The 18,990-nt window shown below is 39.5% G+C and overlaps 1 protein-coding gene across 2 annotated transcripts; it reads right to left on the bottom strand.

Moving 5' to 3' along the window:
• Positions 1 to 395: 395 nt before the first annotated feature.
• lmcd1 (LIM and cysteine-rich domains 1) lies at positions 396 to 17,342 on the bottom strand. Of its 2 annotated transcripts, none has more exons than XM_084543176.1 (7): positions 16,956 to 17,342; positions 9,510 to 9,604; positions 8,698 to 8,953; positions 4,770 to 4,919; positions 3,780 to 4,025; positions 3,051 to 3,269; positions 396 to 2,231 (listed from the first exon to the last, which is right to left on the bottom strand). In XM_084543176.1, the coding sequence occupies exons 1-7, from the start codon at positions 16,980 to 16,982 to the stop codon at positions 2,121 to 2,123; spliced, it is 1,104 nt and encodes a 367-aa protein (XP_084399302.1). In that variant the 5' UTR covers positions 16,983 to 17,342; the 3' UTR covers positions 396 to 2,120. The 2 variants fall into 2 exon arrangements, with proteins under 2 accessions (XP_084399302.1, XP_084399303.1); XM_084543177.1 differs by having other exon boundaries at positions 3,051 to 3,266.
• Positions 17,343 to 18,990: the final 1,648 nt, after the last annotated feature.

The following is an 18,990-nucleotide window of genomic DNA, read 5'->3' as shown; positions in this document are numbered from 1 at the left end:
TCAAATTATAATTTTTTTTAGTTGATACTGATACTGATAGAGCATAAATGATTGTTTTCACCATATAAATGAAAACATGAACTCTGTTTTAGCTCTTAGTACAAACATACAGCTAATTAGCTTCTGTCTAGCACACATTTCATTTCTGGCTAACTAGTTTTCAGCAACCACATGACTGTACTTTAGATTTGTAGGATTTATGGAAGTCCTCAGAGACCTATATCTTATTTCTTTTATTGTTATTTATAATGATTAATTAACGTCTCTGGAACAAATGTACAGCTAGCTTCTTTTTTACTTGCTTTTAGCGACTTGAGAACATATACTAACTAATTTTATCTCTATAAAAGATAAATTATCAAGAAAAGTTTTTTTTAATCTTTAATCAAAAACATAACTTTACAAGGAATATAGCATAAATCAGCATTTAGCAGCAGCAAGTTCATAAAAGAAGTTAAATGTTTAGGCTACTAAGTGTGCAGTTTTACTGAAATAAAACATTATAGATAATTACATACAGTATTAGCAGTTAGTAAAATCAGACAGAGATGGGTATTAAAACACATGATAGAAATCTGCTGTTATAAATAATTAATTAGTGATACAACTTTCTGCTCGTCCAGTTTTCTGAGGTTTATTGCAACTGATAAAAATATTTCTGTCTGAAAAAAATGGTAAAACCAAACCCTGCAAAGACTCAATCCTTACACACAGTATTAGGCTTGATAGTCCTTCAGTACGTTGGTGTTATGGTTAAGTTAGGTTAAGCATTTCATGTTAACTAGAAAAGAAGAATCACACCTGGGAGCAAAATAATGTCTATACACACACAAGAAAAAATATGCAACCACAAAAAATTTATTTTCCCCTCGGCAGGATCGTTTCTTGATCAGAATTTGCAATGAGGGAAATAGGTTATTTTCAGAAAATAATTTATTATTTCCAGCAAGTTTATTCAAAAAATCTTGGGGGAAAAGGCACATTGTTGCTCTAGTATTACAAAAATAGGACTTTTCTTGTAGAAAAACTGGATTATGTTAGGATACTGAAAGGTTCAGATATTATACATGCACATGGATCCATCTGTTAGTGTAAATAAAACTGTAAAGGCTCCAATTACTTCATAAGAAAAAAGAGTTTTGAAGTGCGTCCCTTCAAAATACAAATTCTGCAAGCATCAAACAGACATATAAATCTAAATCAGGTTTTCATTTCCTGTTCTGGTCCTTGACCCTGTTTTTAAGTCCCAATATTTTCATGACTCTTGCTGCTAAACCATCGTCAAATGATGAGAATATAAATTCATGCTATTTTCAAACGAACAAAGAAAGTTCAACATGCATGCAAGTATATTAAACAGAAACTTTGGAAGAAACAATCTAGATCCAGAGGAATAAATATCTACTTATTGAGCTGGAAGGTTAATTCTTGATCAGATGTTGTTTGCTGTATTAGAACGAGTAAACGTTCAAATTTGTAACCCTTGCAGTTGAAGACCTTTTGAACTTTCCAAACTAACAAGGACTTTGATGAGACAGTTGACAGTTAAACCTGGTAACACAATAATGTACTGTTATTATTTGTTAAAATGTCAGCTCTGGGATTCTGTATGAAGCTGCAGGCTGAAACTGCAACATCTGGTTCCTGTTACTGTCAGTGCTTTAAGTGCTCATAAATCAACAAAATACTCCTTTAAGTACTTTAAACACTTTTGTGTCAGCTAAACATTTTCTTCCGAACTCAAAACACCAGTAGGCTCAACTGAATAAGCCCTTGATTATTTCGGTGTCAGCTAAATGCCCAAAGTATTTTAAACACCAATGAATTAGCTGGACACTTTGTCTTTGTAGGAGTCAGTTAAAATACTAATATGTCAACTAAACGTGTAATTTAAATACTTTCTGCTCGCTCTACTTGTCTCGTATTATGTAGCTGTCCCTTAGTCATTTTGCTCTATGTAAAGAAAGCTGATCAACCTGTCGAAATGAATATGACTGGCATATTTTGATCTTGTCTGATAAGGTTATTCAGTGCTGCTTCACTATAACTATCTCCAAATTCTATTTTTTGAGCAGTACTAAAACCATATTGTGTCAGCTATGGCATTTTGTGCCTGTGCGTCAGTGCTGACAAGGCGTATCCAGGTTTTGTCCACACTTCCAGCAGCAGTAATGATGAGGATGCCAAGTGCGTCCATCTTTCGCTGTGAGAAATGACTTGCAGAAGATCAGCTGAGGAAGGACAACAGGATAGAGGGGAGACACGTGAGGAGAAAATTAAATTTTGAAATAACATTTTCAGAACTGAGACATATTACAGTATTCTGTAAATTAGCATTATTACTTTTGGGTACATGGAGTAAATAGATCCATTTCCATGTTTGTGCAGTGGCTGTTTGGGTCCTAACAAAGTCTGTGATATAAGTCATTACTTTAAATATATGCATCAGTTATTTCATTTGTTTGTATGACTGAAAATATAGGACACTGATTATAGATGTTTTTGGAAATAAAAAGAAATAGTGTTATTTATGTGTATCTTGATTAAATTCCATTTTACTGACATCAGTTGTAATGAAGTTGAGTTTAATAAAAACAGTAAATGGAAGATACTTTGATTAATTACAAATTGACAACTGCACCGGTTTATAAGTGCTAATACTCTGCAAAAAACTGCTACTAATTTGCAGCTTAAGTTGTGAAGCAACTTCTTTGACAGGAAAACTAATGGTAGTGTAGACAGCATATACTAAATGACGCAGCTACACTTCCTCCCATTGTTCAAATTGATGCTAGTCTCACGAGAATATGGGCAGCGGTATCTTGTGAAGAAAGAAATGCTGGATTATACACTGCACTTATCAAACATCAGGATGTCACATCCTGTTTTTATATCTAGCTAAAACAAAACTTATCAGAAAAATAGACTCTTGAATAGCATTTTATTAGGAGGAGCCCTCATGGCTTCCACCTTTTTTTTTACAGTCTGTGGTAGACACTGGAAACAAAACACCAGGGGGTGCTGCAGAAAGTCTAGGACTGAAGTCTCACCTCGTCACAGCCTGAGCATCGTGGCCACACCGTCTGACAGTAGTGTCGTCCGCAGTACAGCTTCTGATTGGACCAGAAGTAGACCAGGTCTACCAAACCCTGGCCGCAGTCTGAACATACAAAGCAAGTGGGATGCCACAGGGCGCCATGGTAACCTGCACGCTCAGCATAAACAACTGGACTCTCCTTGGCAACCTCACCATGGCAACCGGCACACTGCTGGAGGACAGAATATGAAAGGTCAAAATTACTGAAACTCAATTTGTGTATCTAGATCCACGAGACACATGGTTTCAATAAAAGCAGGCAGGAACATTACAGAGAGGTACTCTGGAGAGACTTCAGTTGTTTGAGCTGAAGAGTCTGAGTCTGGCAGGAATATGTAACATCCCAATCAAAATGTTGTCCCATTTGGTTCCAAATTCTTTCTTAGAACAAAATGCAGGCTGTGTGTTTACAGAGCAGAAAACTTTCTGACTGTATGCATTGCAGTAGGAACATCTGTATTTCAAACAGGGTATAACTGAACCAAAATAACTGGACTGGATATATCTGCAGATGTTTCCTAACCGTCTTGTGTTTTTTTCTTTGTTTTTCTTGGGGCGATCTGGCATTTTTACACTCCAAGAGAAGAACAAAAGGAGGTGTCCCAGTAACAGCGTCAGCCACTACCATTTTTTCTAAAGCATTTTAAACTTCAGCTGTGTCAGGCACCTTTTTTCTACTTACATACTCAGTCTTTCTGTTGTCATCTGTTCCATTTGTGGAAGCGGTAGTGGAGGCAGTACTGTTATTGGTCAAGCTGTGGTCCTTGTGCTCGCCGGCATCCTTCTTGTCGCTGCGATCCTTGCTTTCCTTTGCTGTCCTCTGAACAGCTGCTTCCTGCAGAGCATCACCTTCACCAGGTAAAGCCACCTCTCCTACTCCCAGGACCTCCTGTTTGTAATGCTTCACAAACAGCAGCATGGTGGAAATCTACAAAAAGACGCAGGAGAAGTAACAAGGTTACATACACTGAATTAGTGTTTAGTGGCATTACCTTTGAATAGTTTAACTTGGGTCAAACCTGGGTCTTGCAATAAGTTGCAAGAAGCTTCGGTCCTCCTGATAGTTTGGTTTGTAGGCCTTGTTGCCTGCACTGATTTCTCTCTCCTGTCCACAATTTTCTTATTGGATTAAGGTCAAGGCTTTGAGATTGCTATTCTAAGCCTATTTTGCCACATCTTTGGAATACACTTGGGGTTGTTGCCCATTTGTGACCACACTTTAACTTCTTGGCTGGTGTCTTGAAATGTTGCTTGAATATATTCACATAGTCTTCCTTTCTTATGATGCCAGCAAAGCACTATGAGCCATCCCAGTGATTCACAGTTGGAATGGTTTTCTCTGGCTTGCCAGCCTTCCCCATTTTCCTCCAGGCATAATTCAATCTTCAGTTTTTTGTTTCATCAGACCAGAGGACACTTCTGTCTCTGGTCTGTGAACAATTGCCGAAAAAATTACTTATGTAATGGATAGTGTGGATGACCTGAGCAGCCTGCCAGAAATACAGTTTGTTAACGTGAAATCTGTGGAGTGGTTAAAAAAATCTGTTCTAATGACTTCAACTTTAAGTGAACGTAAAAGTCAGACTCCAAGTGTATCCATCATTTGGTGATTGTTTTCCATCCACATATAATAATATAAAAGTAATAAATTGGTGCTGGCAGTGTGATTTACCTCCTCCTCTGTGGCCAGGCTCTGACACTTCATGGGGTCCTGATCATAGTCAGGGAGCTGGCTGAGGAGCTGCCTGCGTCGCTCCAGCGCTCCATTGGTCCCAGAGACTGGACGTTGACTCTCCGGGAGCAGTTCCATATACTGCATGGCCTAAAGGGACCAAATTTAGTATTATTTTATAATAAATGATGCAGCTTACACAGATGCATAATTTTGTATACTTGGCTTCTGATGTGTTTCGTCTTCAGACAATCACACTGTGTTATCTATCAGTGTTGTATGTCCTCGGCAATGTTTTATATTGGCAATGTTAAGAAAATGGAAGGCCAGACTCTTTATTGCTTAAAATGCATTTTAAATTGTCTTTTTTATATATTTATATAAGTTAGACCTGTTGACATGGCCACCTTCAGACAAAGCAAGTGATATCTGCAGTATTTACTGGTTTTAGTATGACAAGTGAAAGTCTAGTCATGACGACTGATGGAGCATGATGAATAGTTTCCAATATGTATAATCAGAAAATTCTACATATTTCTACAAAAGTAGAAACACTCATTAAGCTTTTATACATCAGTATTTTAAAGTTGTATTTTTCTTTTTCCAGCAATATTTAATTCGTGTTGGGCGTTTTTTATCTGTAGCAATACATCATATCTGATAGCCCACCAGAGGGTCCAATCTGCCCCGCGGGATGAAATTGGAAAATGTGAAAATTACACAGAAAAGTATTAAAAATATGGACTCAAATTAGGAGGCGGTTTGGATGGCTCTCTGTTCCCCAAGCCACACCTCTCTATAACAATCATTTATTTGTACCAGCCAAGATTGCGCTTTTCAGTCCTGGGAATAAAAGATGCCTGGGAGACTTGTACATATGCGGACTGTTTGTTGGCTTCAACCAACTATGCTCAACCTTCGGACTGGGTAATACAGACTTTTTTCGCTTCTTCCAACTTCGTGACTTCGCACAAACGTACTCTCCTCAGTTCCCCCAGGCCCCACCCCTCAGTGGTATAGACTTAGTACTCCAGGCTAAATCTTTCCCTAAGGGCCATGTCTCATATCTCTATAATCTCTTATCACCAACTAGCGACTCAGCTGTAAATAAGAGCAGGACCGACTGGGAAACCGAACTCCAAATAAGTATTTCTGATGCCTTGTGGAGAAAGGCGTTGAAAGCTGTTAACTCCTCCTCTAGCTGTGCCAGACTTTCTGTCATTCAATTTAAAGTACTCTTCAGACTGCATTATAGCAGGGACAAACTCTATCCAGACAGGACTACTGAAGCTTGTGACAGATGCTCCCAGATGCCCTGCAATCTGACACACATGTTCTGGACATGCTCTAAACTATCTAACTATTGGCAATCTTTTTTTAAATCTGTTTCTGACATCCTAGGTATATCTGTTAGTCCTTCGACACATATAGCTATTTTTGGTGTGGCTCCTGACGAACTTGTAACCTCATCTTTGCAGGACAACGTTATAGCGTTCGCATCCTTGATTGCACGTAGAAAAATTCTTCTCTTATGGAAATCATCCCAGCCACCTTCCTTTAAATCCTGGCTGTATGACCTATTATTTCTACTGAAACTCGAGAAAATCAAATTCAGCTCAGAGGCCATCCCAAGAAGTTTTACTCACACTGGAAACTGCTACTTGATTATATCAATAAACTCCCTGCTAATGAAATGTCCCCATGATTCTACACTTACACCTTCCTCGGTCCACCGACCCCCCTAAATATGACCCCTTGCGCTCAGATGGGCTCAGGAACAGGGGGCTAAACTGCTGAACATCATGTAGAGACGCAGGCAGCAAACGAGCAATCTATGTGACAATCTCTCTCTCTCCTTTTACTATTATTATCATTATTTATTCTGTTTTACTTTGCAATTTATTTATTTATTTTTGGGTTGTTTTTTTTGTGACTAGTACTTGCTGTTATGTAAGAATGATTTGAGTGCATTAACTATTAATTATATACAGAAAAATGAAAATGTAATTCTCTTGACTGTGCTGTATACTAGAACTGTCAATCAACAAAAATATACTTAAAAAAAAAACAAAAGACAAAGCAGAAGAAACTGATATTTATAATTTTTCAGAGAAGTGGACATAACGCAACACTAAGACTCAAATTGCATTTTTATTTCTTTAGCAGTTTCAGGTTGTTCATAAATTGTTTTGTAAAAGGATAGTTCATTAAATGTAAGTGTACTTCTGTAATGTACTTCTTTGAACCAAAACAAAGGGAAACATTTGTAGTTGTTATTTATAAGTTATTATGTGGTTATGTTACTTGTCCAGCCCACTTGAAATCAAATTAGGCTATATGTGGCCGTTGAACTAAAATGAGTTTGACACTCCTGAATTATAAGTATCTACATGCAGTGATCTGACATACAGCACTAAAGCAAATAACGGAACATAACTGGGTTGACTTCAGGAAATGTGTTTTACATTTGTCTATCTAATCATCTTTGATTTTCTTTAACAGCTGAAGTATGAAGTGTTGCGTTTAAAGAATCTCTTCATCTCTTTATAACAAGTTTAAATCCACAGCTTACCTCTAAGATTCCAGCTTCACTTACAACTTTAAAAAAGTCGACTTCAGTGCTGAGGCATGTTATCTCTGCTCAGCTCTTTGTGATGTGAGTGAAATGAGGCTTTTGCAGCCTGTAAATGTTTATATTACCATTTACGAATGTTCACAGTACAGTGGATCAAGTTTCATTTTGAAAACATTTCCCACAACTAAAACCTGACCTCAGTTAAAAGACGTTCTGAATCATCGTCACACCATCCAGGTGTTGTCAGTAAGACATGTGAGTGTTGTCAGATACTTGCACTAGAGTGAGACAGTGACGAACAGTCTGGAGCTGCACAAGCAAACTCTAGCAAACAAAAGTGAAGGATGAAACAAACACGATGTTGAAGATTGTTAGAGGAACATCTGGAAACCAGTCACAGAGTTGGATTTGGATCTGTCTCTACAAGTTCGGCCACAGTAATGTCTGTCATCATTATAATTACAGGCTATGAAGCCTGCAACGTGCTTGAGTCTGATTTAATAGAAACCAGATAGTTTAGAGTGAAGGCTGCATGAACCAGACTAAACTAAATGGAACTAAACTTGTGAATAAAGGGGTAAACCCCAATGGTAAACCTTTAAGGTAAAAAATGACATTTAGTTTTACATATATTTATAGTTGCATATATTTAGGGATTTATAAAATAGGTACTGAGGATTAGTTTATGATTGTTCACCTCCATCCGTCCAGCCATCTATTCATTCATTCAGCATTTTCTTTTCAGTTTGCCTTGTTGCAGTCTAAGTCAAGATAACTGCTAATGAAACAACATTACCTATATTGTCTTCAGAGAGAAACACCTCTAGTTTATGTCTGTGAAGTTTCTCAGTCATCCAGGTCATGTTGTATCCAAAAAACACTAAAGAAAGGCAAATAAACTAGTATTTCCTGGAAGATGTTTCATCCAAGTAGCTTCTTTAGTGCTTAAGGACTGATAGGGAGTTGGGGTTTAAACAGAAACATCTGCAGGTGTTACCCATCAGACACTCACGTAACTAGTGTCTGTTAATGACAAGATACTTACCTGTAGTTGGAGACTGTTTGACCCTGTCCTCCTTCTCCAGTGAATGGTACTTTAATGACCCCCTATCAGTCAGAGGCTCCAGTCTCAAGGTGTGAATGGGAGTTAAACTTCTTTGGCAGATTATATCTCACTTTCCTGTTCAGTGAAGGATTTTCCACTTTGACAGAAATGTCTTCCTTCACTCCTCTTTCAATGAAGCTACTTGCATGAATGGCAAAACGTCTTCAAGAAACTCTACAGTTTTTTTGGATACACCTCCAGTTTACAATAAGAAACAGCTGCATTCGTCATGTTACACCGATGCTCACCAGTTTCTGGTTGAGGCCGGCCGGTGCCCAGTCATATGTCGTGGTGTTGAAGGTTGGGTCTTTGCGTGACACCACAGGATTTGTCACAATCATCCGATTTCTCTTGTACATGCGAAGGCCACCACCTCCTTTGACCTTTGCTGTCAAATGGCAGCACGGTGAATCTGCGAGCAGGCGTCCCATCCGCTGGTCATCCTCAGGGTCACTTCCAGGAGCGTGGTCAACCGTGCAGCAGCCGCATGTCATGCAGGCTTTCCTGGAGAGAGGAGAGTCATAGGTTGGCAGAATGGGTCATTTTCTGTCTAACTAGGCTACTTTTTAGTTAATTGGGTGTATGAAAATTGGTTTGAAAATTAAAAAAAACTTACATGACTGTGGTTTGAATTTGCCTAAAGACACTAGTTACCACTACTTATCTACTTATCACTCTACATTTATTTTACATACACTAAATTTTGCTTTTTACATACAGCTAAAGGTAGTGAACTCTAGAGCTAATTAAGATGTTGCTAACTAAGTGAGCTATTAGCAACCAGGCTAAGCTAAAGAACTTGCAAACTGACTAAGTTTTTTAACTCAGGGAGTTGTTAGTAACCAGGCTAAACTAACTAAGGACTCTTTGCACAATGAGACAGCCCACACCCATCTGATCTTAAGTCAATACTAGAACCCCTGCCAGCTCTTTAAAGAGCAGAGAATCAAAGAAAGTAGAGCGGGTGGAGTGGAAAGATCAGTGGGACTTTCATTGTTTTTCTTTTTGTTTAGTTTTTCAGGCAGAGGAAAAAAATGAAGTGAAAAAAGGGGTGTTGTACCTCCAAGAATGCTGCTGAAATCCAGAGCAGCTCTCTTTACATGTAAGACACATCACTGCACCTTTTCCTCCTCCTGCACACTGCTTTACAGACATCTGAGTGGAGACACAAGATTACAACTTAGCTTAGCAACATGATGACCAATGATGGATGGACTTTATAGCAGGGGCGGATGGTGTATAGGGGCGATTTGGGCGACGCCCTACAAGCTGGGAGAAAGAGGATTTTTTTTTTTTTACAAATTCTATCACAGCAAAAGTAGTTTTCAGTGTTCTAGACATATTATCTGTCATCAGAATCGTCAGGTTCAAGTCGCGTTTCAAATGGTCCCGCCTCTCTGGGCGAATTCATCAACGTGGAAAATCGCCCCAGCTTCTCCCATTGACTCTCATGTTAAAACTTTTTTTTTCGGAAAATGAGCCTTCAATGCATTTTCAATGAGGATTCGGGGCTCGCCCTAACGCGCTTGAGTCATACGTAACTGAGCAAAGAGATGGCTGCTTGATTGGACAATTCATCAATCAATCACGTCCATCCGGAAGCATTCGCGCAATTTTCGTCGGTCGGCTGAATTGACTGTATATACTAGGTCGGCTGTGGAGAAGAAAAGGATGAAGGAGTTGGGACCCGACTGTCCGGACTTAAACATTTCGCAGCAGGCTAGCCTACTGATCGTGGGAGGACATACACAAGGAGCTTCACCTCAAACGTGTATGCTAAACGGCTTTTTTTGTTTCACCTGCGTGCTGTTTCAAAGTCCCGGGACAGAGATGTTATGGACTACAACGGGGATGAAGGACTTAAAACTAGGGCCGGGACTTTAACTTGTTAATTAAGATTAATTACACAAAAATAACGGGTTAATCATTTTTTACGCATTTTAATCACACTTATTTTTGCACCGCGGAACGTTTCTCACTGGATGAGTTCGGCGGACCGATTATACTGGAGCACCAACTAGCGTTCATTACTTCAGATTACAAACAACAGTGAACATGAACGAAGAAGCTGATGAGACCGCTTTGGTTGGCCCCTTGGATGGGAAATTTCAGTCATTATTCAATGGTATACTAAAAATCCATATGAAAAAATAACTGTTCTCAGGTCAAATATTTATATGCGATTAAAATGTTTGATGTATTAGCACTTTTAAACTTGCTGGATTTTACAAGGCAAATAAATTAAGTTAAAACTTAGTTCCATGGCCCCATTTGTCTTTGTAAGGAGATGTTCTATTTTGTCTTTATTATTTTGTCAGAATGCACCAGAATGCTTAGTTTGTACGTGAAAATCACAAAAATCTACTGGGGGAGGATGCCCCCAGAGCCCCCTACAGGGGTTTGATTTACAAACTTTGCGCCCCCCCCAACACAAAATTCACCAGCCGCCACTGCTTTATAGCCTACATTAAATTCAAACCATGTCTGTAACTTTTTTGAGGTACAGCTAATTTAAGTGTCTACATTATAAGCAACCAAAGAGTGAGACCATCAATGGTTCGATGTCTTCTTCATCTTCATATTCTGTAACCTTGTCCTGTGAAGGGTGGCGGGGGGGCTGGAGCCTATCCCAGCTATGGTTAGATGTCACAATACTTTAAACAAGTATATGAAGAAAACACAAACACAGTTAAGTTATGCAAGTAAACACTTACTATGATATATTAATATTTATCCTTCTCTGGGAAATTCTCCCTCTACAGGGAGCAGTCTAGAGCATGGTTTACAGTTGCTTCTCTAACCACTGCTCCAGAGATCCCCATAAACATTAGGAATGGAGGTGGTTTGAACCCATGATCTTTGGTTTATACAACCAATGTCTTGCCACTTGGCCAGCATGCCCCAGACTCTTTGCAATAAGTTGTCTAGAATTCTGCTTTAGGTGTTTCATGATTCTCTTTTGACAAAATGTGGATTCTTTTGTTTGTTTTATCATTTCTGATGGCACTAATGTGCTGATCACACCAAAACTAAATTATATTTGTCTTTGGATGAGCATAAATGGCTCCAAAAAAGTTTATATCTGTCAGCACCAGGGCTAAACAAAATACCTTGCAAACTGACGTAGTTCTTAAGCACAGTGTGCTATTAGCAACCAGGCTAAGCTAAAGTGCTTGCAAACTGACCATAATTGATCTACTGACAAAGTAGACTAAGTTCTTTAACAGGGTTGTGTTTTCATTAACCCATTCAGGCCTAAATACTCTTCTGTAAACCCCCTCTCAAAACCTGAGGTTTTTCAAAATATGTCAACACTTACTAAAACCTTAATTTCTCAGGCTCTGTAGCAGATAAAAACATGAGATAAAAAGCATTTGACAGCTTACTTCTTTGGCTTTCAACTTGACTGACTTGCTAGGGCATAATCTTCAAATGCATTTTTTTCAAAAATCAATAAACACCAAACATTTAAAAAAAATTTAAAATCAGTAAAGATCTATTTTTTCAATTACTTCGTCAGTATCACTTCCTTCACTTGAGTCAGCCGTGACGGATCGCTAGCACGGTGTTTAAAATTTTCGACCAAAACATACTCCACGTGTAGGCTGATTTTGACCAATCACAAAGCGTTTTATTAGTCACATGAGTTTAAAAAAAATCCCTAAGCATCTCTGTCACTCACCCCAAGAATATTTCAGCCAATCACAGTGCATATAATTGGCCATGTGCCTCGAAAAAGACGACAACGCTCAAAATGACGCGTTTGCCGGTCTTAAAGGTAACTACGCATAGATGCGTGATCCGGTCTGAATGGGTTAAGCTAGCTTTCAATATAGCTTTCGGCTAACCTCTTTTGCTAATAAGGGATGTCAGATGTGAATGAAAGCTCCGGAAAAAAAAAGTAGGCCTATGTGGACCTTGATTTAACTAAAACCATTCAACTTCAAGGAAAGAAACAAAAATCAAAACTGATAAGAAAAACTCTGCTGTTAAAAATAGAAGCAAATGACATTAGATACTGGTATAACAGCTAATGTGGAGAAGACATGGAAGATGGAAAAAAATAGTATGAAAGTCTCAAGTAAGTAATGACGATGTGTGGGGAAGAGTTGGATGAGAAAGAAGGAGTGTTGTTTTGAACATTTCTCAGTCAGTGTGGGAGTAAGGGAGTGAACATCACACACACGTACACTGAGGAGGGATGATCTCATTGGTCCACCCATTGACATCACCATTATTGTCCTGACAAACCCTAACTCTAACCAGTTTGGTCTGTTAGTATTAGATGTAGATGAGTGTCAGGAGAATGTGACACCATACATTGGGTGTCTAGTAAATTTATTTGGTAAAGTTGTTGTTTTCAACAATGGTGAGAAGTTTAATTTGGTACTATGTTTTCTTATAGGACAGTCTCTGATGTGAAAACATTTAAGGAACGTGAGGACATTCTGGGCGGCCTTTTTTTGGGTTCAGATTTGAGACGAGGGTTTACTTTGGCAGGTGTGATCCACTTTTCAGGTATTGGATGTGTGGATTTGGGCCTGTTTGGGCAGAGAATTGGCTTATTTAGACACATCGAACTAACCATGTGTGGTGACCTGTAGTTGGTAAAGATACAGACTTTCAATACCAGGGCTCAGGCTAGTGTACTTGGGTTATGTGTGGGACATCATTCAAACAACATTTATCCTGCTGAATTTGGACCATTATTTGGCACTCTGTTTGGGATTAAGTGTCTCATAGCTACACAGAGATAATGCCCGACTGTTTTTAAAGCCTCTGGCAGGAAACCTGACAACTGCCCTACTGAAACGACCTACCGCTCTTTGTCTGTCTGACAAACATAATGTCCATCCGTCACCAGGTATTAACAAGCCAATCTCTCCAAAGGGAGGCGTTCCCAGGCGTCATATACTCAATATACACAGAGAGACACGCTCATACAAAAATAGTGATGATAACTAAACTGGTCACAGCCTCCTTTCTTCTTATTTGTCAGATAACAGCTCCAGCGCTGATGACTTTGAGTACACAAAGTCACGTTGAGACTGGAAAAGACCAACTAAAAACAGCTGACTTAAAGTTTGAAATAAAGACAAGGTTGACATTTTGGGAAATCATTTTTTTCACTCTTTCCAATTGAGAGTTAGATGAGAAAACCGGTCTCTTGCTCTCATGACTGCACACTAAATAGAATCTGTCCAGATCCACATACCAGCACGTCCATTGCTTGTTAATGAACCAAAGATATTTGTTTAAGCGGTGAATTGTAAAAACAAAAGAAGGGTGGAACCAGCAATTTCCTGGAATCTCTGCTACACATGGCTGGTGCTAGAAGTAGTTTGGCACCTAAGAAAAATGTAAAATTTCTGTTTTGTCTTTTATTTTGTAATTCTTTATTTTTAACGTTTTCCAAAATGTTGAAACAGGAATGAGGTGGCGTTATAATTAAGATAAATATATATAGCAAGAAAGCAAATGTATTTCTCAACACCTGAAACACAGTTTATCTCAGCAGAATTGAGAAGATCATCATTACAATGACAGAGGAAAGGTGAGTGTGTTTAGAGGTGTGAAGAGAGAGACGGAGTGTAGGTTTGATGGGCCGGTGTTGAAAAGGTCACAATGGTGACAGCTGGAAGAGAAACAGCTGAAGAACTTCATTACATCCCTCTGGAATACACTGACTGACAGAGAGCGTGCGTTTATTATTATAGTACTGAGTGGTCACGTGTTAACCATGAGGTCTGAAGGCAGTTTAAACTACAGACAAATGTTAAACTTTTACTAACTTTCAGAAACATTCCAATATAACTCGGAGAAACAAATCTGCATGCTCTTTTTGTCCCCCCCCCCCCCCCCCATTTTTTCACAGTACAGAAACAGTCACGAATACTAGCTCAGAATAAAGGCTTTTACCAAATGATGCACACAAGAAAACTCTCTTTCTGAGGAAAATGTGTGGCAGCTCTATATTTAGAAGGCAGATAAGACGAGTATGTCGAAGGTGGATCAGACTGAGCCTTGCTGAGTAATTCTAAACACGTCGGCTATGTCAAGAGGAAAGTGCAGGAAACGCTGTGCGATAAGAGGCTGGAGGTCACAGAGGGTCCGGCTCAACTTGCTGCAATCACCATTCTGAGTCTGAATCAGAACCAAAAATTTGACACATGGCATCCTCCATATTTCCTGTTGTTCTCTGTTTAAAACAAATGTGCCACAAATGAGCTGCATTTTCAAGAATTTAGTTTAAGCATACTGAAATTTTTTTCTTTTCTTCATGAAAATGAACCTGCTTAAAACCATGTCTCAGACCCTATTAAAGCAAACTGATCTGGTGCTGAGTTCATCAATGCCGAAGTTCAGGGGCGTAGCACCAAATTCTGGGCCCTGTACACTCTTAATGTCAGTGGGCCCCTATCCATGCCAGTGCATGCCAGTTGCTTCCCTTATTCTGCCTTATTTATTTTTCATGTAAGCATGAATAAATTAAATAATAAAATTAAAAGGATGGTTGACATAGACAAAATAGTAGCGCCTATAGACTTCAGTTTTCTATAGTACTTATTATCGTGTTACTTATATACAGTAATGATTTTCAGTTGCATTAATATATTACAGTTGTTTCGCATATTTTTACATATGAAAACATATTGTTTCAATGTAACAAAAAAATTGGTATCCCTTCATAGAAAGTGAAAGGGTGGGAGTAGTTAGCCACAGTGCTATGTTTATCTGATGTTTTGTTTTGTGATTTGGTTCCTCCCCACCTCCCCCTAAAACCCACTGTGTGTGTGTATGTGTTTTTCTGTGTGTGAAGGATGAGGGTTATTTCTATCCTGATGATGGCACTTTTTCCAGCTGAGGGGGCATAAAGATGGGGATCAAGCCCAGAACAGGTGACACTGATCCGTCAGGTTATCAGACTCAGACTGATGTGTCCTCTGGACAGACAGCCAGAGACTGAATGACAGAACAGATTTATAGGAGACAAAGAAATGCCAGGACAGACTCAGCCAGGGAAAAAGGCGCTGGTCACAGATTACCTTCACTGACAAAATCTGAAATCTCCTGTTTGAAGTGAACTGCATGCAAGATTTTAAGAAAGTAATTTTAAAATTCTCCTTTTGGCAAATACACTCAAACTAACACAGACCAGTCAACTTCAACTAATTAATAGGATTTTTAAGAAGATAATTGTGGTAAAACATTATTCAACTAACTATTGAATTCAGACATGACATAAAAATACTTTCAGTTACTTCTACAAAGTTTTGACAAGGAGTTTTATGAACGTAATAGATTTAAGTTTTTATTGGATCATTTCCTTCAAAATTACTCTAAGCTGAGACACAATGATGAATCATTGCTTCATACTTTAGGACATAACAAATTAAGTCATGATCTGATGATGTCGCTTGTATCATGTCTGGTGCATGCATGCTTCATTTCCTGTGAGTCCCTCGTGCATGCTTTAAATTCCATGCAGCAGAATCAGAACAATTATGCACAGAAACTAATTAGGGGCTGCTTCAAATGAACTCCTTAAGGAACAAACTTATATTCTGAGTTTAGTTCAATGCCTCGGTTAGGAAAACAATTAGAATTTTATATGTGGGACTACGACGTGGCTTATTATTCTCAATGGCCATTTGTGGTACTGCAGCACAAAAAACAATTGACAGGACACCTCAAACTGCAAACAACAGAGTAAATATTATAATTATTACGCTAATCTCTAATGTCCAATTGATTATGTAATGTACATAAATGGACAGGTTAGTGAAAATCATAGTGAAGGTTTACTGTTTTCTGTGTCATATATATTTAATTAGGAGTATTTTTTATATTTTCATTATTTTTCAGGTGCTAATTTGGGCCTACCTTTGCCTGAGGTGAAAATCTGCAATCTGCACAAAGCTAGAGAACATTTTTGGATTACGTGTTCGGCTTGTAACTGTTATAAAAATGAGTGGAAGCTTATTTGTGTCCAGTGTCACCCTTGTAATAGATATTTGGAAATTGCATTCAAAAAATGGCCATTGTATGGTATATATTTCTACTTTGCAAGTCTCACGTACTAAAAACCAATACAAACAAATAGAAAGAAATAGAAAACCAATAGACTAAAAGAAGGTGCAGGAGAAACTGTCATCAAGTTAACTGCTTCTTGCACCTGCTGTATAGGACTGAGGCGAGTAAAATTAACATTAACAATGAAAGTATTGATTTTCATTTCTTCTAGTGAAGATAAGTTGATGTTTCTGGGAGCTTTAAGGTAAGCCTTTCAGCCTCATATTTTAAGATGTCTGTTCAAACTCATAAAAAGCCAGTTAAGTTCACTTGAACTCTGAAAAGACAAATTATTCCAAACACAGGAGTTTCTCCAGACCTCCAGGCCTCCAGACCACCTCCAACATGAGATGCTACATCATATTAGACCAGATGACCTCCTGACCCTTGACCCTACATCTGGAATGAGTTGCACAGATGCAGATGTTCCTACCTTCTCCATGGCTGAGCTCAGGTCCATGCTGTCCAGCGTCTGTCGGCGGGTCGACTCCTCGGCTCCTCAGCTCTCTCTGCCTCTGCTCTTTCAGAACAATGAGACTAAATTCCTCCTCCTGTCGACCGCACTTCCTCTCTCCACGCCCACAGTCGCTCCTGCTGCCGGCTCTCCGCTGCCCACTGCAATTTAACTGTCTAGACTTTCACCAACTCACTTCTATATGTCTTCAGTATTTCGTTCCTTTCCACTTGTTTTTTTTTCTTCTTTCCACCAAAAGCCACCCTTTTTGCTTTCAGCTGTCAACTCCGTCTATGTTTTCCTTCCTCTCCTCTCTCTCTCTCCCCCCTTTCCCTCTTGATTTGTTCAGTTGCCAGCTCTCCTTCTCCACCCTCTGCCTCTGCAACATGAACTGAGCAGGTTTCTTCACCTCCTGATTTTGTTCCAACACGTTGCCAAAGGGAAACTGATTTGTTTCCCATCTTTTTATGTCTCACAGACTTTCACAGTCTGCTGGGCAGTGAATTCACACTACTTTGTTAAATGTTGCAGGTACTTGCAATGTTTCAGCTGGAGACCATGTATTAGCAGACTGGCAGTAATGAGATTTATGGTCCAACAGACATAAGCTGTGCTGTTCCTCTGACCCCTGCTGTCTGCTGCAGAACTGCAGATCAGACTGTTGCTTCAGTCCTGATCTGGTTGGTCCTGGACCAACTTGGACAGCGAGGCCTGAATGGACTGTTTGTGTTTTTAATCTGAGACAAAGACTGAGAGGGATTCCCTGCTCGCACCCTGCCGGCCAATCAGAGTGAGCCTGAAAAATTCCTCAACCAATAGAAATAACAGAAATTCCTCCTCCTCCTCCTCCTCCTCCTCCTCCTCCTCCCATTCTGCAGCATTTCGGTGTGGCTCAGAAGAATCTAGACCAATGTATGTTTGATAAAAAGATCTCATCCCAAAATTATGACAAACGTTTTAGAAAATGTGAATCAGAGTAAAACAAACGTTCAGTCTACAGCTTTTAACACTTTTCTAGGATAATTTTTATTTGCTAATCTCTCTCCCATCTCCTCCCTTACTTTAGCAACTTTGTTTCCACCTTTCTATTCAGTTTCTTCCTCTTCAACCAAAAGGTAAAAATGGGCTACGAGTTTCCAATTAGAACTAATATTTAGCATTAATGTAGCTGCACTCCTGTTGGGATTTAGTTTAGCATGCATTTCTAATTAACCTTTAGTGATTTTTAACCCTACCAGGTTTTGATTGTGAAAACAAAACAAAGTGTTGCAGGATTAACATTGCAGCTGCACTGACCCAAAAACAACAGAACAATCAAAATGCAGTGATCCTGAGCAAACTTCATGTTTATTTAAAGGCACAGTCCAGGGGCAAGCGAAAAACCCACCCCGGCCCTCCACCTCTCACCCGGAGCAACCCTCTCAAGGACTTGGGTTCCAGACACGACACTATGTGTCGAGGTGAGGCCGACTATATCTAGTCGATAGCGCTCAACCTCTTCCACAAGCTCCGGCTCCTTCCCCGCCAAAGAGATGACATTCCATGTCCCAAAAGCCAGCTTCCATAACCGAGGTTCAGACCGCCAAGGCCCCCACCTTGGTCTGCTGCCCGATCCACATTGCACCAAACCCTTCATGCTCCTGCTGTGGGTGCTGTGCCTACAGGGAGGCGAGCCCATGTCTCCAGTTCGGGCGGGGCCCAGCCAGAGTCCATGGGCGAAGGCACCAGGCGCTCGCCCACGAGCCCCAGCCCCAGCCCCAGCCCCAGCCCCAGCCCCAGGCCTGGTTCCAGGGTGGGGCCCCGGTAACCCTTCGGGCCGGGTACACGGACTCTTAATCTTCTTCTTCATAATGTACTCATACTCACTTCTTCATAATGTACTCATAGTTGTCAGTACATTAAATTTTACATCGCAAATAAACCAAACAAATAATAGGCTATTCAGCATACTTGTATTTCCAAAACGTAAACAAATAAGCAACTCACTGTATCCATGGCGATATAATACTGCCTT

This window comes from Chelon labrosus (genome assembly GCF_963514085.1).
Source record: "Chelon labrosus genome assembly, chromosome: 4".
NCBI classification, from domain to species: Eukaryota; Metazoa; Chordata; class Actinopteri; order Mugiliformes; family Mugilidae; genus Chelon; species Chelon labrosus.
Note: the sequence above shows the minus strand (reverse complement) of the source record. Positions and strands in the feature narration are given on the sequence as shown.